The 22,102-nt window shown below is 41.4% G+C and overlaps 1 protein-coding gene across 2 annotated transcripts in view; it reads right to left on the bottom strand.

Annotated features, from left to right (window-relative positions):
- LOC123327026 (guanine nucleotide-binding protein subunit gamma-e) overlaps positions 1–22,102 on the bottom strand; it is a 35,313-nt gene that overhangs the window by 7,482 nt on the left and 5,729 nt on the right. For both annotated transcript variants that reach the window (XM_016182999.3, XM_039295251.2), the window contains exon 2: positions 11,679–11,820. In XM_016182999.3, the coding sequence (XP_016024293.1) occupies positions 11,679–11,791 (113 nt within the window). In that variant the 5' untranslated portion in view covers positions 11,792–11,820. The remainder of the gene's footprint in view (positions 1–11,678; positions 11,821–22,102) is intronic.

Below are 22,102 nucleotides of genomic sequence, written 5' to 3'. Positions count from 1 at the left end.
AGCCATCCCAATTTTCACAAAATCCTTCAGACTGAAACTTGACATGCAATTTCACTTAAATTGCACCCACTTCTCCAAGCAATTCTCCAGGTGAAATCCGATTCCGGGCAGAGGGAGAACAGAAATCAATGGTAAATGGAAACAGGCTAAGCTCAACTCGCACGTATTTTATGTGCCGACTGGAGGAGACAGACTTAAGTTGAGTGTGGAATAAAGCAATATTTTGCATTTTCCACCGCCCAATCGCACGACCACAAACCGACTTAACTAGAACTGTGCACAAATCGAAGGCACTGAAACAGAAACGCTAAGCACATGTGCGTACATATATCTGAGAGCTGTTTGCTTATTTACCATTCCTGGCACGCACAATTGTTGGGTGAACTTTTGGGGTAGGGGGGATTCGATTTTAAGAGAACTTAAGTACATAATACCTGGGCTCACTTCGATAATTACAGATCGGATAGCTTCTAGATATGTACACACGGCCCGGGGAAGGCGGTTAATGCAAATGCATAATGCTCGTCTGCTGATGAAGTGAATGTTGAGGCGGAAATTTAATGCCAGAAATTGCAAATTTCCTGCTATCAAAAACTTGTCGAGCGGTGTGGAAGGAAGCTTTCCGCCTCCACCCAGCACCCAAATACCCATGCCACTCCACATATACAATGTACGTGATGCAAAAATGGTTACCCAAGTGTTTTTGTTGTCCCCGTTTCGGTTGTTATGTGTATTTGCATATTTGATTTGCAGCAGAGCCAGTTTTGCTGCTGCAACCAGATTTGGCCTCCACTTTTAACTCATTCTGTGTCTTTGCCACACATGTCATACACTTTTGGGAACAGTTGAAAATGAATCTCATTTCGGTCGCTCGAACTAAAAACTTAAACACATGCAAATCGGAGACACGCCACCATCTTATGATTTTAGAAAATTTGAATAATTTAATTACCAACAGTCTTCGTTTGAAAGTAGGCTGTTCTTAAACGAAATAAGTCGGAATTTCTCAAATGGCAAGTCACAACCAGTTTTTCGAATATAACTTACAAAGATTAAGCCTTAACAAAAAGTTTTGGCAATCATCAAATAATGACAAATGGCTTAAGCTTTAGTAGACTATGAAACAATATAAAGAAGATTTTTTGGCTTTATGTACTTTCAGGCCAAAGACTGTCGCTGACTGATTAATTGATGCGGAAAAAAGATGGCCAAGTCAGCGAAAAAGCCATGATTGATAGTTTAAGTTGAGTTTAATGAGGCCTGAAGCCCACAGAAAACCAAGTTTGTTATTCGAGGCTTAGCACACGCCACTGCCGCAGAATATCCTTAACCACACAATCTCTTTTAAGACACTTCGCTCCACAAATTCTGGTTCGTTCGTCACGCACTTTGTTTATTAATATTTATACACATTTAATCGGCACGCAAAACTTAATTAAACTTTCCGCATTGCCTTTTTTCCGACCTCCTAAACCATCAAACCCTCCAAAAATGAAAGGATGAGCTTTGCATTCCTTCCCTGACAAATTGCCTGCGAGGAAGTCGAAGGATGTGGAGGGATGAGTGGGTGGTGAAAGCATGGGTGGGTGGCCAGTATGTCCAGAGCCGAAAAGCAATTTGCAAGCTAAATGATGATGGTTCTCCGCACTTTGTTATGCAATTTTTAGCAGCCCAGCTTGCTGCTCTTTTAAATGCAAATTCTCCACAGCAACAATTAATTCTGTCCCTCGTTTTGGTTAGCAAAAGTGTGTGTGAGTTGTGTGTCCGTATCACCAATATCCGCCGAAAACTAGGATACAATTTGTTTGGCCCAAGCCGAAAGTTGTTACAGTTTGATGGGACATCATCAATTAACCGCGCACACAACTGTACCTCCCAGCCAGGGGGTGGTACTTTAGTGGTGGGGAGGTGGTGTCCATCATTTCTGGCATCCTGCGGTTTTCACCCGATGGTCAATTGCAAACGAGGATACAAAGTTGTTGCTCTGTACGCTTGAAAAGTTTGCCGTATCCTTTTAGCGTTAACTGTACTTTTTTGTTAGTTAGTTGTCGCTGCTCTCAACTCGCTCTCACCCAGTTGCAATTCTTGTTGTTGTTGCGCTCTAATTTGCCGTTAAGTGGCTTTTGGACATTTGTTGCGAAACTTTTCTGCTTTTCCCCCATCGTCTTCTGTGGCTAACGTTTTTTTCATTGTCGATGAAACCTGCGGTTTTACCAGCAGGCAGTGTTGGTAAACGACAGCAGGTTAAGTCCTGTCGAGGTAGCTTAATGAGTGCCGCGTGGTCAGGATGAAAAGTTCGGGTGGCACATGGCACGAAGTGCTTAAAGTGCTGGCATCTGAAGGACACCAAAAAAAACCTAGACAAAAGACCTTTGGTAAATTGGGTTTTCAATTGTCAAATTCTAGCGGAAGTGCAAAGAAGTGGGAATTAGTTTTTGGCCTTTGGTTAACAACTTCTGGTAAATCAAATTCAAGCATTTCAAGAGCCTCACATTTAAGTAAAATATTATCATGCTTTAATTTTATATCTATAAACAAGAATAAAAATACACCATTTCGAAGCTGGTAAATTTACCATTCATATATGTAGGTAATTTTATCAGCTGTTTAAATAACAATGAATATATTTCCACTGATCAATCAAACAGTGTAAATATTTATAAGTAATAATAAATATATACACATTCGATTTCCTATTTCTCAATATTTTTGTGTGAAACAACGAAATAGACAAACCAATGTTTGTTTAAGATTTTTTGAATGGTTTTTGGGTTTTCCAACTCATGCGTGAGTCGGCACTTTAACGCCCCCTCCCTCCATAGAAAGCAATTCCCTCGCTTTATCTGCAATCACAATCTCGATTTGATGACCATTTCGCTGCATAAATAAACCAATAATTTAATTTTAAGCCCACATTGGCGCTGAAGCACCTGGGTGCGGCGGAAACAAAGCGATTTTATCCATGGGCCATGAAGCCCAAATGGCCATCATGGAGCACACACATGTGCTCGAATCTGTTGTGTATCTGTGTGTAAGTACACTGAGCCAAAATAAAACGAAAAATATGTATAATGGATACAATGAATTTCTAGACACAATTTGAATTAGTCAATGCTAAGAGAATTTGGTGGCATAAGGTATACATATACATATGATGCAGATAAGTGCATAACGCTAGTAAAGAATAGTCTGCTGACTTTCTAGCATTTTTTCTCAGTGTGATCGTAATACCACCTACCGACCAGGGAACATTCGTGTTTGGAGAGCAACGCTGTCTCATTGTTATGGACAATGATGCAGGAAGACAGCCAGAGATTTTATGGCGCACATTTCATGTGCAAAAAGTATCCAAAGGAGACGCCATCGCCGGGTAAAAGTTGTTTTAATTACTGGAACATGGCACATGAAACTCAGACGGAGGCGGAACGTCTTGCCGTTTCAGCTGCTCCTAATAACCGACTGACACTCTTCCATGCATGAATGCATGGCTTTGAGTGTGAGTATGAACAGCGTATGTATGTGTGAGGGAAAGGTCCTGGTCCAGTACAGTCACCGACAAAAGGCTCTCGACGTGACTGTCCACCATTACGTATGCAAAATTTAATTTCGCAAATGAAAACGAGGACGAACGGGTAAGAAAGGCGTGGAAAAGTGGCACGTTGAGGCTACCACCACAGTCGCAGTCACATTTGCAGTCACAGTGACTGGCAAAAGTCATGCCTGCACTTAAAATTAAAATCACCACCCTCTTGTTCGCTCCTCCATTGTCTGCCGGCAACTTTTCCCCTTCCTTTCACTATGCTCATTTTGCCCAGCCAGACACAATTTAACAAATTAAAAAAATGGAAGACCTAAAGGATTGAGGGCTGGCGTGAAGGAAGGATGCTGGCAAACAGGAAGGGACAGCGCAGTGAAACGACCATGACCAAGAGATTTGCCAGCCGAGGCGGGAAATATGCAAAAGGCTTTGGGGAATTGCCCATAAAAAGCTCATCTAAGTTCTGATCTGAGTGTGAGGAGGAAAATAGGGGAATCGCATGATGTCGTTTGGTAGTGAATTAAAGTTTAAAGTTTGATTAAGCACAAACTTTGTGAAGCTTAGGTTGCCTCTATGAGTTGTAGATTAATAAAAAAGTCCCTCAACCTCCAAAGCCTGCCTATCTTCATAGGCCATCGAAAACATTCTCGCAGTAGGATCTCGACCACCACACATCATGTATTCTGGCAGTTTTCCGCCAAAAACTGGAGGAACCGGGCCAAGAGAATTCCCCAGACAGTCGGAGAAGCGAAAACATTTCGACCTTTCCACTATATATAGAATGTTAGCATAGATGGCCGTGGGATTTGCAGAAGGACGTGCATGATTCATTGGATCGGGGACACGGGGCCAATGCTTTAATACGGTATTAAGTCATTTCATTTATTATTTAAGCCGCGAACTGTGGGCTGTCAAAAATGCAATCGCCGTGGAGCGGGAAAATGGGCGTCAGAAATTGTGGCGCTGCTCGGCAGCTTGCAGCAAAATTCAATTACGACCTCGATGGCAGCCAACAGTTGAGGGTAACGAGACGTAACCGTTGTTTGCCCATAAATTGTTTGTAGTTATGTCAATAATGTGTGCTGCCATCGCTGATGCGAATGCGGATGCGGATGTGGATGCGGATGCCAGTGCGGATGCCGATGCTAGAACACACGGCAGCCGTCGGTTTTTTACTTTGCCCCCCATGTGTCAATGGGGAAAATGCGCGCAATAAAAAAAATGGAAACGCCAAAGCATTGCCATTTTCCAGGACAATTCAGGAGCGGAGGAGAAGCCCCATCATCTCCACCGTCTCCCCTCGTTACATGTGTTCATAATTTCTGTTTTTATTAACAGCAGCAAAAAGCTGACAGTCGCTGCAAGAACAACGGCAACAAAAGCAGAAACAGCAAGAAAAGCAATAATATTGTACAAATAATGCCATAAATATTTGAAATGCCAGGCGCTGAGCGCGAGGGTAGATCCAAATGTTTCCGAATAAGTATTGCAACAGGGATATAAAAGCTTGAAAAAGGCTTAGGTTGCTTAAGTCGTGCTTGGTCATAAAAAGTATTTCTAATTTTAATATTTCAAAATAGATAACAACATTAAGTTATATTTATTGCACACTTGCAGTAAAATACTCCAAATTTGGGACTTAATGGAAAGCTGAACGTGCTTACTTTTTGAGAATCAAAACCATATTAAGTCTACAATGAACGATGGAAAACAAAAAGAACGTTAATGCAAACGACAATGCTGATGGACTGGCGGTCGTCATCTTTATGGCCAACATTACAGCCATCTTGTCCCTCGGGCCAATTGTTCAATCATTGGGCTAATCAACGGTAGCTAATGCCGAGGGAATGCGAAAGGAGCAAAGAGAGGACGGTAATTGCAGCTTGTAGTTGGAGGGCGTGGCCTTCGTTGGCAGGGTTTTCTCATAAGACAACTGCTTAATTGGCTTCTGCTGCTCCTGCTTAAATGTGGTGGAGGAGCACAGAACCAGCACTTGTGGAATTTCTTGGGGTAGCTAATTGAATGTTTTTGGCTGATCATTGTGGCTGCTTTGATGCACTTGTGTCTGCCACAAAATACCGTTCGGAATTGACTTTTTGTGGCGAGTGAAACTCGTGCGGCAGATAATGCAGTTGCTGTACTAAAGTGCCACTGGATAGTATATACGTTAGAATTTCCTTTGAGGCTCAGACATTCTTAGAATTCTTAGCTGCAACTAAGCATTCTAAAGCCGATAGAGTTGACTTAGATGTTGGCTACGAAAGAATTTATAAAAGTGCATACACCTTACGGTCTTCATATATCTGGATCTAATTGCTTAAGTGCATATTATTAAAAATAATCTCAATTGGAATACAAACTACTTTATGAATGGCTAAATACCTTTATCCATCATTTCAGTAATAATGTGCCGCAGGTCATTCCTTGTTATCTCTTTTAACCCAATGCTATACTTTCTATTTGTATCGCAAAACAAACATACAATTAGACCCAATAATCATAACTCATGGCAGATGAATGCCGCCAACTCAGGACTGCTACGGTTCCGACGGTTTTCCCCAACCAATATTATGGCACTGCCACATTACAATTCATTTATATGTGGCATGCAACGTTCGCAACCATTAATCAGCATTAAAAGTGTCAACAACAACAGAAAAGGCAGCCGGAAAAGCAGGAACAGAAGGAACTCCTTGGCTGTATGCAAAGTAAAAATAATATAAGAGCGAAAAGCTCTCATAAATAGCTGCCAAGACGCTGGAGAAAGGCGAAGAAAGGCGGGGAAAGGTGGATGGAAGACTGCGTAGTCATAAAGCAATCAGCAGGTGTTTGTCATATTCCAGGACACAGTCCGCTAGCCGGTGTAATTTATTCTCCATAGCTGATGGTTGTTGCTATTGTTCTCTATATAAGGTCGGTTTATTTTCACTTGGAGGTGGGGCAATTGGTTTTCGGGGTGGTGTTTGCACTGGAGACTTGAAAAATGTGCGAAAAATTCCGAAGACAAAAACTGTTTTCTTTCGCCAAATTTAATGTTGAGCTAGAACAAAATATAAAATTTTCACGGCATAAACAGAATTATTTAAGACATCGGAAATATTTTTTTCAAGCTTTTTTAGTGATATATTTTGCAATACAAATTGTATTTAAAATATTTCAGCCCTTCAGAAATAATAAATATGCAAAGGAATGCTCTGTCATTTTTCACAAGGAATCCTAAAAAAAAAAGAACCACAAATTGATTAAACTTTTACTTTCAAAGTTTCTCCCACTGACCGAAAACCTTTTGTTCGAAATGTTTTGCATTTAAATGAAATTGAATAAGCCGCTAATCCAATTCAGTGGTCCACCGGAGGGCGGTGGTGGCCATGTGGGCGTGCCGGCAACACAAACAAACAAAGGTTAAGCCACAAGCCAGAGGTGGCCAAAACCACAACCGAAAGCAGCAGTTTCCACACTTACATCCTGCTGTTTTCATTATGCGTACGAACTGGCAATTAATTTGCGTACGCAGCCATTTTAGAGTTTAAACGTACGAATAGCAATTCCGACATTTCCCTGGCCAGTTGGAAATCCCAAAACATTTCTTAGCCGTTTTCCGCTCGATGGAAACTCGTCCGTGTTCCCAACTGCCATTTTGGAAATCGCATCTAATGCCTGCATGAGTGTTTTACGCGCGTAATGGGGCATTGGGGAAAAATGCCAGAGAGGATTTTCCATTTGTACCCGCTGTACCACGTTCAACTCAGCTTCATTTCGCTGGCTTAATCAAAGTTTGTGCTCCTTTTGTCGCAGCTTTCATTCTTGTCAGACATTTTTCAAGAAAGCCAGTTGGCGGGGCAGCCAGCCAAAAAGCTGAAAAGTTGTGCGCCATCAATGCAGAATTAACAAGAACTGGAAGAAAACAGATCGTTGCGAGCTGGAAAATCCAATGATTCGGCAAACTTTTCATCACTTTAGCTGCGATGATACTGCATTATTTTGGGTATCCTCATTGGGTTAAAGGAAACGCAAGAAAATAGGTTTTATTTTTTGTAGCAATATAAGCTTTTGTAGTATCAAAGAAATTCGAATTCTATCTTAGTTTTTTGTTGTATTAAAGAAATTCGAAATATTCAAAAGTAATCAATTTACAAGTAATTTCTACTAATATCTTGGGACATCAGCAGCCCCAATTATTGACAGCAAACAATTTATGGTGCTTTGTATCGAAAATTACAAATCGAAAGCCCTAAAAAAATACAAGAAAAATATGAATATTTTTGTTGATTTACGGGCACTTTCCCAATTGATTGCCCATATTTGTATGTACGCGACGTAAGTAAATGGATATAAATCTACTGATTTAATTGAGAATAAAGAACGACGGGTATATGGAGTTATTGTGTTTTATGTTTGCAAAGTACTTTCCTCGCGATACCGAAGCCCAAATGCAACAAAGATTAGAGGGAGCAAAATGCATTCGCTGCCGCGGGAAAAATTTACAGCGCATAATAAACCTCAAGAAAAAGGGGGCGTGGCGGGCGGCCATAAACCGCCAGTGAGAGGCAGTAAAATATGAAATGCCATAAAGATATATACGGAACATTCCGAACAAGAAGCCCCAAACCCAAACAGCCACAAAAGTAACATAATTTTCCGCTTGAAATGCGCTCCAAAGCGTTTCCCATATTTTGTAGCCCAGTGTCTCATTCTGCATTATTTATACGCCACACATTGCATGAGCGAGGAAAAAAGCACCAGCAGCCACAAATAAATTGCGAAGCGCCAAGAATTATATGCAGCAGCGGAAGAAGTTTCCGAGTGAAGTGAACTGAAATTCATTTCAGGCGATGTAAAGTAAAAGTTTCTCCGCTGGACACCTGCGATCCATGGCAAAGTTTTGCTGAAAGGCGCCGGAGGCACCCAAGGCAACCGCCCCACGATACCAGCGTACATGCGTCCTGACCAAACATTAAGGTGAAATGTATGCGCCTGGAGGTATGCAACATTTTGTCTACGACACCCGAACGGCCGACAGGACGAAAACGAAACAGAACGGAACGGAAACGGGTGGAGCGGCAGGAACGGAATGAGGGGAAATTGCGGGCAGAAGCTTGTCACGCACGGTGGTTTCTGTGGTTCTAACACAAACCCATGCTCGTCCATCAATCATGGGTTGCAGGACTCCACATAAGTTGGTGAGAGTGTGTGTGTGTGTGTGCCGGTTTCGGGTTCCATTTCGTTGCTACGTTGCCTGCAACAAATCGGCGTAATGTGCGGTGTTTGCTGCACTTAACGAGTACATTCTTCGTCCACCCAACCAATCAGCCACCTACTATCCCCCATCCTTTGGCTTCCACTTTGTGGTCAGTCTTGTGCAATTGCGACCATCAATCAGGAACGCTCGATACCGCTCTCAAAATTTAATTGACTTTGATTTTGCAAAGTTTGACATATGTCAATGACGGATGACCGTCTAATTTTGCCCCCTTTGTGAGCTGATTAAGTGGCAAATGTTTGCTGTTTTGTGAAATGGAGTGCGATGAATAAACAAAAAACATGAAATACCAGATAAAACAAATTTGCAAATTTGGCCACTTCAGCATTGATATTGGTTGTCTCTCACATTTCGTTTATCAACTTTTCTGCGACAAACTGGCGTCACTTTATTTTTAGAATATCAAACGAAACAATAACAGAGTTTGCGGTTTTGACATTTTATAATTGAAACTATTTTGTAATTGGCAGTTTGCTCCGGCGATTATTCCATCAAATTGTGGCTTGAAAATTAAATTAAAATGGTTCTAAGCCACCAAATATGATTCCGTATTTTACTTGCTAGTCTCTTTGTATATTACACAAGTCTTTAAACAAAGTTTGTAGAATGCAACACGTTCGTACTCAACACAAATTTTCATTTTGAATATCTCGTTACTTTCAAACGCGTAAATTTTATAATATTTTGTTGCGAAAAATAATCTTTGCGGTATCTAGCACATATGTGGCCACATTTAATAGCATTACGCTTAATTACACTTTACACCCATCCCTGGTAGATTCTAGATTTGTACGTTTCTGTAATTAACACCTCTAAACTAAGTGGCAACGTGACTCAGTAGCAAACTGAAAACTGAATCTGGCAAAAAAGAGGGAATTATGCAGCCAAATAAGCTGAGAGCAATGCGAAGCGTGAGCAGATTCGCCTAATTGAAAAGAGCCCCATCTCGACGCGTTGCAAATTAGTAAACAGAAACAGAATCTCAACTGTAAATTGGCAAATCCGAGGGGCTTTGGCGGTAGGCGTATGTGGGCGTGGCCGAACATCGCCTGAAGGGGGCGGTAAGCGAGTCTAAAGTCGGGTGTTAAATTATTTATGAAAGCCGCTGGCGACTACCAGCAACGCACACACTTGGAGCCAGCTTGGGCCACATTAAGTCGGAGTTGAGCCACCAAGCCGGATGAGTAAGAACGGTGGAGCGGAGGGCGCAGACTCACTGTGTGCCAATTAATTATTCATAATTAGCTGCTGACTAAATGTTTAACTAAATCAGAGGACGTCCGCTCGGTCCTCGGTTGGGTGTTTATTTAAAAGATGACATTAGAAACGCAATCCGTGGGGCTAAACGTGGGTGGATATTTGCCTTCGGGCCCAGAGCTAAATTAAAAGCCGGCCATTAGAAAGCAGCAGTGTTAATTGTGATTTATGATGCAGGCTTCGTTCCCGCCTATAAAAGTTTAAAATAAAATATACGGCTTCCGCAAAGATAGCTGCAAAATTTATTTGCAATACCATGGACCACATAAATAAGCAAAACGAAAAAAGACCTAGAAAACACAAATATTTTAGTGAAACTGATGCGTTTGAATGGAAAACAAAATGCAATTTATCTTGATTTCTTAATTAACATTTCGGCTAGAAAATTTCAGAAATATTCTTTCTATAACTTTTTAGTAATCATTTTTAGTACAACATGTATTACTTATTAAATGTTAAGCAGTATTTAAATTTATGAAATTTAATGATAGGTATTCTCTAAGAACGAAATCTCACTATTGTTGTACTTCAAAAACATTGAATTTTCAAATCATATGACTCATCGGACATATACCATCTTTTTTCTATTTAATTTTAACATATTTAATTATCGTATATGATGGTATGTTTCAATGGTAAACGATTCATAGTCTCCGACTCACATGATTCACTAATATTTTTTGTTTTTTTACCACTATCATCAGCTACACCCTCTTTTAAAAACTAAAATGAGATGTGCGGTGTAATTTGTTCTACTGATTTCATCTAATCAACTAACGAAAATTGGCTAGGACAACTCAAATGACAGAAATTCTATTCATAGAAAGAAAAAACGAATTCTATATATACTCCTGAGCAAAGCTTCTTGCTCCTTATAGTGAGCCTTCTTCGTTCCACTGAATTGCTAATTAAAAGAAATTCAATGGCAGGAAAGCCATCAGAAGGAAGGAATTTGTCATCCAGCAAAAGTAATTTACCGACGGCGATCATTTAAATCCTTCGCACCTTGGCAAAACCCGTTTGCAATCCGTTTCCTGAGTAATTTCTTGTAGCAAAGTAAGAATTTTACTTGACGTTTTTCCTCTAGTCCGTGTAGGGGGATCGGAGGAGGGTTGGCTCCGCTCATGTCTAGCCAATGTCTACACAAGGACATGCACACACACATGGATGGATCGCACACCCACACGCACTCACACAGCGAAAGAAGGGAGTCTGAGACGTAGCAGTCGTTGTCATTCGAAAAAGCTGTGAGCCAACGACAACAACACGACGGCTTTATATTTGTGTAAATATTTAGCAAGCAAGCGGCAAAAATTCTTGTCCAACTCAGGTGTTGGCTTTTAGCACACGTGTGAGAATACTTTGCGGACAGTCACTTGACGAATCTGGGAAAACTCAGATTTGCACTGGGTTCCAGTCTAGACGAGATGCAAATGCCTAATGGGGTCGTAGGTCAAACCAAGCACATACCAACACTTTCACAATTACAAGCACAGACACTGAAAATAGAACAGTTTCTGATCTGAATTCCATTTAATAATTGCACTTTGCGACTTTTCTACAACTTTCACAACTTGATGTTTAAAATATTTTGTTAATATTCTTTGCATTATTTTTACTCACTCTGCTATGGATTTAGATAACGGCCAGCGCTCCATGGAGGCCTGATATTTCATATTCTCGATTTGCTTCTTTAATGCGTCCCGATCCATGTTTTGTAGAGCACTGGGATCCATGGCGGCTAAAATTTATCCACATACCACCCCTGCAAAGATGAAATTGTACGAGAGAGCGTGAGAGAGCGCCACTTTGGGGGTATTTGTGAGGAGAGAGCCCTTGCTATAAAAAGCTGCAAAGGCTGTCTCTCGTTTCGGCGTGCTAATTTGATGAGATGAGCGGTGATAGGGTGACTTTTGGGCGCTGTGAGCCGCAGTTCGGCACCCTATATCCCCAAAAAACATTTCCCGGTCCCAGTTTGCAGCCAAATTCGAGTGGCGATTGCGCAGAGCATGCATAACAAATCGATAGAGAGAAATTTTGGGAGCAAGTTATGCAGGCTAACAGTGCCGCCTACAAGGCTGCCATAAACTCTGTTGACTTTTACAGGGTGGAAAGCGTTTGTTTACAACCGCAAAGCGTGGGGGAAAATACGGAAATCGAGCAGGGCATAAAAAGGGCGCGCCCTCTTAGCTAAAAACTTCATAATGCAAATGAAAACCGAACAGCTGAGACTGCACTGCCCACTAAAATCCCTCGCTTCCACGCATTTTCGTCAGTTTGGACCGGCTTACGTGTTGTAATTTATGAAACTTTTATTCCATTAGGTTTACCCAGCTAAAGATGTTTGGCTCCTTTCGTATTCCATAAATATCCCTGGCACAAGGGCGTGCTATGAAAACACATTGAGAGCGGAAAATGCGGGGGCGAAAAACCAAGAAGCATTTTGCGTGTCCTTAGACAATTAGTTTTTGGTGTTTGCACTTGGGCCGGCATTAAAGAGAGCCCTTTTGGGGGGTGGATTCGGACAGTGATGGAGATAATAGGTGAGATAAAGGGCAAAAGTTTAGATACTTAAATAAAGGCAGGGAGGCGAAAGAGATTAACCAAGAAGCCATTCAGGGAAATGGGCATTCAAGTTTCTGGTTTAATCAAGCAAACGGTTAATGGGCTATATTATTTGAAAGTTTACAAAATTTTTTATAAAATTTGTAATTTAATATTTAGTTACACATCTTGTTTAATACTAAGAACAAGTAACATCTATGTTATATAGCAGCTAGCATAACAGTATAAGATAACTAACAGTCATCTTTGAGCCAGGACACAAACCCTTACAGACGTTGTTAGCATTAACAGGCATCCAAAATCGCATGCGAGAAAAGAAATAGCACTCCAACTTTATAACAGAATGTTAAGCGTAAGAAGATCTGTATTTAAAAAAAATAGAACCTACCAACAAATAAAAAAAATTATCAGTGCATGATGAAAATCTAATAAAATCACACAAATAAAAAGCCGCAGAAAACGGCAACAACTGGATGAGTTTTTCGATATAGGCCACATCACAAACGAAAAAGGATAACGAGGAGGAGCAGGACCTGCGCTAAACCCACTGAACCGTCTAAAGACGCAACATGACAGCCCTAGGATGAGGATGACACCGAAGCACAGCTGACGCTTCTGTAGGTGTAACTTTAAATACAAAAAGGACGAACTGGGCAGTCCCAACGCGCCCCCCTCAGCTGCCTTTTTCCTGTCCAGTTTGATACATCATTTTTTGTCGCTTCGATGGGCAACTTTGACACAGGTCCAGAGTCCTCGGTCCATTGTCTATGGACCCCTTCACACGGCTTGTTTGCATCTTTCACCCAGCCAACTACCCGCTCTCCATTTCCCTCTTCTTTCCGCCAAAGGACCAACCTCGCTTTTCTACAGCTGTCAGGTTGCTAAAGGATTTTAGGCTTTAACCCAATCTGCTTTTGCCGCTTCGAGGAAAAGTTGCTCCTCTCGACAACCTGCGGGTTGTTTGCAATTTTTGTTTTTCCAGAAAAGCTTAAAGCTCAGTGTCTGGTGACACTGTTGGCCAAATGTGTTAATGGCAAAATTGTTGTAAAACAGCTCAGATTTAATATAGCCCATGTGGAGGGCTTGGGGGCTTATGTGGGGAAGTTACAGCGGGGAAGTTTATATGGAGCATGGTCCTCTCCATCCCATCCGGCATGTCCTAGCACATGTTGACAGCGCTGACCAGCAGGAACACTAAAAGCTTTAAAGTTGGTTTAATTAAAACTTTTCAAAGTTGTCCCACCAAAGGGATTCGATGTAAAGGGGGCGGGATTGAAAGTGCAAATGTTGCTGGCTGGTTGAATAGTACAAAGTTCGGGATAATTGATGAGTGGCTTTTACACATTTCACAAATTGAAGACTCCAATCAAATATATAAACTGTGTAGCCAGTTTATCTCTTTATATCAAATCCTATCCCCATGAATTGCATTTTAAAGAACTTTAATGTTTTTTAGATTTTCTTTAAAGTAGTAGCAAAAATTCATCCAACTTAATCACGATTTCCTGCAATATGCAAACATAAAGCTGGTGCAATGTGGAAAGTTCAAAACGCATTTGCTTTTCAAAACTTTTCCTTATTTGGTTAATGAATTAAATCAAGTGCAGTTTCCCTCGGTGGTTCTCATTACAAGGGTACTTTGCTCTGCAGGAGTTTACCCCAGCAAAATCCAATGTTTTCTCTTATCCCCTGGCTGCTTAAGTCACCAACTAATCCCTGACATCATCGCCACCACTTAAAGTGCAATACCAAACGGAAAGGGACAGTAGGAGTGTGGTGGTTGGGGAGGAAGCTGTCACCGAAGAGCCCCATTTAGCATCGATGGCAAATCTTCAACGTAAAACTAAACTAATTGCTTCGAGCTATTGCCGCCATCGACTATCCCTGCCTGAGCCCTCCGTTTGCGGCTGTCCTGAAACCCAATATGATGGCAATGCGCCATTAAGCACCGATGCACCAGGAGCAACCCAACTCGACTGAAAAACTAGCAGAAATTTGTCTGCAGGCGAAAGATGCGGGAGCGGCGAGGGGTTGAGAAAGTCAGCATGCAACGGACATAAATCGTTAGCAAAATGTTTTTGGCGGCTACAAGCGGCAGCCACAAACCAAAGTATTTACCCCACTCACTCGCCCCTGCCGCTCAAGTTTTTCGCGTGTGTGTCAACAGGCGTTCAAGTTTTTTGGCACCCCCTCTCCGGCCAACCGCCATCCACCCCCACGCCTCATAAAATAGGGTCTCTAAAAGCGACAAGGACAACTGCGACAAGTCAAGTGATTCTTCTTCCCCAGGATTCCCCCGATAAGGCATACAAATAGTGAGCTCTGCTTGAGAAGTTACTCAATCTAAAAAGGCATGAACATGGTAGTAGCATCCATGTGCTCGTTAATAGATAGCCCCAGTCCCCCTTTAATGGTCACTTGCCATTTTTCCACCAATTTGGGCATTTCCTCGGGCCCACTTTGAGCCTGTTTCCCTCCGATATTGTTACCATAATTGGCATTAGCCAAGAATGTCCCTCAGACTGACTGAGGCTGGCATTTGGGGTGCGAGAAACGATTTCAGCTTGTTAGCTTAATTTTAAATGCGGAAACTTTCCGCTCGACACGAAATACTTTAGGGCATATTTTCATTGTTGGCTCAAGAAATTGAAAGGTGGCTAAAATTCCAAAGAATTTCACTGAAGAAAAGCGTGTAAAGAGAATTAACATGCATAAAAAGGAGCAGACTGCACTAATTGGATGGGAAGGGATTCGGGAGGGCAAGCGGAACCCTTGCTGATAATACGGGTGCCCGTTAAAATGTTGATTTGGTATAGTATTCTATGTAGTTCTCTAGAAAGCTTAAAGAGTAAATTGTACAAGCACGTTTTCTACAACTGGTGTCACTTAATTTTTCACAACATTTTGCCACTTCTCAACTTTCCACCACAGTAATCAAATCACAATTATCTAAACCCATTTTCATTTAATTATAACTTGAAAGTTGGCAAAACTTTTCGTTATGTTGTCCAAATCGCGCTTGTCACGTTTTAAAGAAGCAATCCAAACATGGAAGCACAAATATTTATCCAGTCATTAGCGACGTTTCATTCGGTTACCTTTTTGCGGTTGCAAGCACTTCAACCAACTAACGCTAAAACTGAAACAAAACCCGAAGCTGCACTAAGAAAAAACCATATATAATCGGAAGATTATACGAATTGGAATTTTAGATACCCATGAAAGTATTTACAAGTAAATCGTCCAAATTTAAACTAGAAATTTAGGAAGACTTCTTTTTCGAAACAAAAATAGGGATTATTTTTCTCACTGTTTTTCAGCGACGTCTATAGCGATGCGAACAACAATTTGTCCCAAAGAACTTTCAACGGGCAAACTTTTTGGCGCAGGTTTAAAGAGAGGTTTGGGCTTGCGAGAGTGTCGACAACAACTAACAAGAACCGCAAACAAGCAGACCGACTATGAGTTGTTGGAGCCGCGATGAAGTGCGATGCAGAGGACCCACCGCCACCAACAAACTGAACAAACTAGCCCGCACATTTTGCTAAATCAATTTGCAGAGCTTAATGATTAAAATACGGTATAATGACGTTCGGTTTTTGGGTCTTGCAATCTGTTGCCATTTGTGTGGGTAAGTCGCTGAATGCCTGGACTAACCTGGCTTATTAGCAGGCTTAGAATGCGTTAAATTATGGCAAACAATTTCAAATGTACACATAATTCACACCGACAGTCGACAGTAGTGGGCAATTACGGAGTTGGGGACAATTTAAAGCAGTGCTGTCTGAATTAAGCAGTAGATATGAAATTTTCTGTAGTAAAATATAGAGATGAAAAACACATGGCATACGCTTTAAAAGATTTGTATATTCTAAATACTCTCTTAAAATAATAAGGTGAAATATGTGTACGATGTTTTATAACATCATCATGTCATTGGGTAATTATTTTCAAATCAGAGTTATATATTTAGCTAGAAATAAGACAACATCGCACGTCTAACGCAAACATGCTGTTACACGCACAACGTGGCGTATGCGTGATTTACACAATACCACCCAAAATTTCACCTGCCCTAATGAGGATTTCATTGCATCACGTATTAAAGGAATTTCACCTTAAAGCTAGCAAGGGACTCGGCAAACTTGGCCAGTATTTCTTTCTTAAAATGACATAAATCAAACGATCCAAATGTCAGGCCCAGAGGCTATTAAATTTACTACCCGACCTACAGAGGCAAGAATCGTTGGTGGAGTACCATCATTTTTTAGCCGTATCATTGGCGCTCTGTTTGTTTATCTCTCGTTTGCCTGCCTGTTTGTTTATTGTTGTTTGCCAACCGTTGATGCCAAGTGCAGAATGAAAAAGCAAAGGAAGAAAAACGGGCTACAAAAATGCAATTAAAATCGTTTCATGTGACAATTCAGTTACTATCACTGCCCCTCTTCTCTCACTCTGTTGACCGTGTTTGTTTGGCTTTGGCCTAGCCTGTTAATGGTCGGATGGCTTTCCCTTTTTTCAAACGGCCCTTGCAGGTGAACCCAATATCCTATTGCACTGCCAAGCACAATGATGAATAGTTAGGCGGAAGATGGAGATGTACGACGGACAAGCGATAACTGTTAACTGCTTCACTGAGTGCACAGTAAGACGAAACAAAAGGTCAGGGGTCGAAAGGAAAGAAAGAAGTGCAGCACTAATGACACTTTTTCATCGGGAAACTGTCTTAAATGAGTGATATTCAAAGGCAAAGCGTAGGAACTACAAATGCCATTTAAGCTTAGTTAGGTCATCAGTATTCTGCAAATTCAGTGAAAGTCAATCAAGTGAAGAATTTCAAATGCCTAATGGTAAATATACCTACAAACTTAGAAGTATAAATACCAAGGATGAAGAACTATTTGAACGAGTCCTAAACAAACTGTAAGTTTCGTACGTTTAAGGCAGTTTTTGGGATCCCTAGATAAAAAAACTTGACCATTTCCCACAGGGAACCACATAGTTTTTAGATAAGTTCGCCTCCCAGAGCGAATTTAAATATACCCTACCCGAACTGTTGAAGCAATTATCTTGCAAATTTCCTGCTCAAGATGCAGGCAAACTACCGACACGCAAAAACTACATGCATATCCCCCAACACTCCGGCCGGAATGTGAGGATGTGAGCCGGAAGGAGCCCCCGGGGAGCCATTGCCATAGAGCAGCAACAAAGCAACTGAAAGTACAACTTGAGACAAAATTAAATGGGATGCCGGGCAGAAAACAAAAACCTCCATTAAATTTGCATTAAAATATTCAATTTGGAGCGAGGAACAGGGCTGGGCTATATGCCACCAGTGCGGAAGGTAGCAGCCAAACCAGGACAAGCTCATTTGCACATTCAACAAGGAGTTGCTTCTGCGGCCAGCCCCTCCTCCTCCCGCCCTTTTTTGCAAGCCTTCCCGCACCTCGTCCTTCGCTCCTTGAGAGCTTCAAAGGATGGCGCCCAACGGTTGACACGATGGTAACTTTCAGAAGATGACACATGCTGCTCAGCTGGCTGCTGGCTGCTGGCTTTCCGCATCGTCCTTTCCCCCAATCCTAGTCGGCTCCTGTCTGCAGCGCCTTCTTTTATGCTTTAATTATTTGCAGCATGCAAAGTTAAGCTCTCCTACATACACACTCGCACACACACCGCACACACTGGCAAACATTGGGCAAGGTATTAAGTTGTAAATATGTAAAAGTGTTCGCAGCTGCCGAGAGTTCCTCATTCATTCTGCTCTCTTCCCTTTCGTACCCATTATTCAAGAAGATGTCGGGTATATTGACGACTCGTTCGCTAACATCAGTATATTAAAGGAAACTTGTATTAGCAGCTTTACTTTAGTTACAAATTGAAGCGTGCTACTAATTTTGGAATATATGTAAACATTTTTTTTAACTCTAATAAAAAATTGATTGAAATGGTTAGTTAGCCTAGTTCTTGCAATCCAATGCGAAAATGAGTTTATGAATTGACATATGAAATCTTAAATGATTGAAGACTAGGATATTGCTATAACGACTATCACACGCAATACCACAGTCACAGATCCTATATTAAAAGAAAAACGATTTTCCACTCCTCACCCCTCTCTTTCTCCTTTCCTCTGAGTTCTGTGCGTTACGTATGTCAAAAATGAATTACATTGCACACTGCAGCTCGGCTTCTGCATCTGTGTGCGTGTCAGACTGTGCGAGCTGGTGATTGTGTGTGTGTGTGTCTGCATATTTAAGTGCGCCACAAAGTATGCAGCAAAGTACAACAAACAGCTGCGCGGTCTGGTTACTTTTCGGATTTGGATGTGTTTTCCTACCCAACACACACTACGTCAAAACACAGGCTCACGAACCTACAGAGCAACCAATTTAATTAGTTTGTATATGATACTGTAACAAGATTTACAGCATTTCCTTTTGAAAAGCCGAAGCCGAAAACAAGAGGGTGCAATATCAATCATATTTCGAGGGAACATGCAAAATAATCCTATTATTCAATAGTGATGTTCAAAAATATAATTTTTTTCGAAACATGTATCCTAATTCCTACACACAAACATCCGCACAGGCACAGAGCCATTTAGTTAGTGGTTCGTCGGCTTCTGTCGAGTGCTTAGTTTTAAATCCGATACAATTTACTTAAAGCTTGAGCCATAAATTTTGTACATCACCCACACACATATAAAACGTAGAGAGAAACAGATAGAGGATGGGGGAAAGAGATAAAAAAAATATACGGACTGCAGATGAACAGTCTTTTGATTCTAGTTTAGAGCTCAAGGATGCCTGGAAGAGCATTTTGTGCATTTTTAATTGAGTGCCCCAAAGTTTTAAGGAAATAAGAAATAAATTTTGTGTTATCCTTGTGTCTTGCTTGTGTGTATCCATTTATTTTCAAATGTAATTAATAGAGCTTTGCCACACCAAGGATGAAGAAAGATGCACCTATGAACACTATAATAAAAGCTAGTGCAGAGATTTCCATTTCAATTACGAAGATAGTATTCCTAGCAGCCTTGTTTCCCCAGGTACATTTCAATATTAGATATGTTCGTAAGCTCAGAATTTATTAAGTGACTAAATATGTTTGCTGGACTAACAGTATAGTATACAGCTGTTTGCGAATTCGGTCAAAATGTCCTAATATACTAACATGCTATCATTTATTAAATAATAACTAATAGTTGGGCTAAAAGTGTGTTTAAAAGGAATCCATGAGTTTGGATTTTAAACAATTACGAACTTTGGTTTTGGCTCTAATGGCCATCCATCCTCATACAGCATTTCGCAAATTGGCTGTTCTATGTGCAAATGTCAGATGTGAAAATCCTTCCCCATCAATTTCATTCAGTCAGTCAATCACGCACAATGCAATTGAAGTGATTGTACGAAAACGGTGCCACGCCCCCAATCACTTAGCGCCCACGGGGGACGTACGACAGGGGATGGGATAATTGAACACACTTGTTGCCGGGCAACATTTAATCAAATCAAATTTTCTCTTTTACACATGCTACAAATGTTGCTAGCCAATCTCCCAAATTCCTTCTCGACCATTTCGACTATGCAAATCCATTGTGACAGGTCGAAGAGGGAGTGAAATAGGTATAGGGGGTGGAAGCGAGAGAGGAAGATAGCGAAAAAAAATCTAATTGAATTTAGTTTACGGCAGTTTTTCGGCCCTTGGCCAACGAATCCCCAAACGGCTTTTCCCGCTCCCCCAAAAGCCGAAAGCTGAAAATTGGAACAACCGAAAAGCGCAACGCACAGGGGGCGTGGTTGTAGGCGGTGGGGTATTTGGGTGGCTGGGTGGCAACGCGGGGTGATGTGGGTTTGATATAGTGCCAAGCAATGCCACGGCAGCGATGTCGAGGCATCCATAGAAATGCCAAGTTGCATTATCCGGATGGTTTGGCGGGGTCGGGATTGGCGCCTTTGTCTGGCATTTTCGTTAACAGCACAGCGGGCTGAAGGCCGTTCCACCACCCACAGCCCAGCAACGTCCCTCGCCCCCGAGGAAGACCACGGCTGAATGACGACGCAAATAATTGAATAGGCGATCAATAGGTGAACAAGTCCGGGGCAAGCCAAGCTGAGTTCAAAACGCGCCTCAAAAGAGGTGGTTAATTGAATTAGCCAAGCTGCACTGGCCTGAATAGAGTTGCTCAAAGTGGACGGCCAGCTGAGATTTGCTAATGAATGGAGTTCGCTGCTCTGCTTTTTTATTGAGGTCCTTAAGCGGAGTGCTTAAAACTTAGTGAAGCTTGAATTACTTTGAGAGCACTCGTTTAAATAGTTTCAGAGCTCATCTCAGGGTGTCATTGACAGTCGTTTAAGACACTTGACCCTGTCACCTGCCCACACCTTGGCACTCATTTCAGATATTCATATCTTACACACAAACAAGCACACAATTTGCATGCACATTTGCCTTGCAATTTATTATGCAATTCTGGATAACAAGAGGACACTCAAAGGATGCAGATACAATGATGGTCACCCCAGGTACAGGTGAGTTAATGACCTGCGAATGATCTGAGCTTCAGATCTCCTTGGGCGGTGTTTAAATAAATCCATAGAGCAATTACCGCCAAGCCATGAAAATCGGAGAAACTTCAATGTCAGCCAGCAACTATTAACCCCTGATTGCAGCAACCAACCCCATGGCAAAAGCAATTCAATATACTTCGATAGCATTTCAAATCCAATCAAATCGAAACTGGCATCAATTTTTCATGGAAAAGCGGAGCCGGAGGGAAACTCCGACAGCAATGAAAAATTATGAGCCATGCGGCAGTAACAGATACAACAACTACCAATTCCGCAAAAGCAGTTTAAAGTAAGGGAGATCGTCGGGAAGTCGGGGGAAAGAAGACAAAATAACTGCGACCCTTTCTCGGTTTCCCCCCTCGAAATCAACAAAAGAAGCTTCTGAATCCATTTAACGTCGATTCCACAGCTGAAGCCAAGTGGCCATTGATGCGTTAAATAAAAAGTTCAACTAAATATTTTTCAAAGCTAAAAAACAAAGCAGCTACGTGCAGGAGATTGAGATTCTCCATTTGGGAAAGGTGGGTGATATGGGACGTTACTTTCCAAGGGGCATCGCTAAAAGTAATGCAAAGTTTGCACACGAGCCACGGAGAAACCCCAGAAGTTGGGACAGACCAAAGAACTTGAGCAAATAAGCAATAAGACAACAACTAACAAGTGAAAAGTCTCGCGAAAGTCAGGGTATTTGCCTTGGGGATACCCTGGATTTATCACATGCAACTTTCACTGTAATCTTAGTTATCTTAGCAAAGATTTTTACTTATTTACCAATCTACCATTAGGTAATCTATAAAATATATTGATCGTGGTAAAAACGTGAATTTTCTGTAACTGAACCCATATGTTGATTAGCGTTCTACCATAGGCACCCATTTACAGGGTAACAGTGGCCCTTCCACCCACCAAAAT

The sequence above is a fragment of the Drosophila simulans genome, chromosome 2L, assembly GCF_016746395.2.
Source record: "Drosophila simulans strain w501 chromosome 2L, Prin_Dsim_3.1, whole genome shotgun sequence".
NCBI classification, from domain to species: Eukaryota; Metazoa; Arthropoda; class Insecta; order Diptera; family Drosophilidae; genus Drosophila; species Drosophila simulans.
The sequence above is the reverse complement of the archived record's forward strand: the minus strand, read 5'-3'. Positions and strand labels throughout refer to the sequence as shown.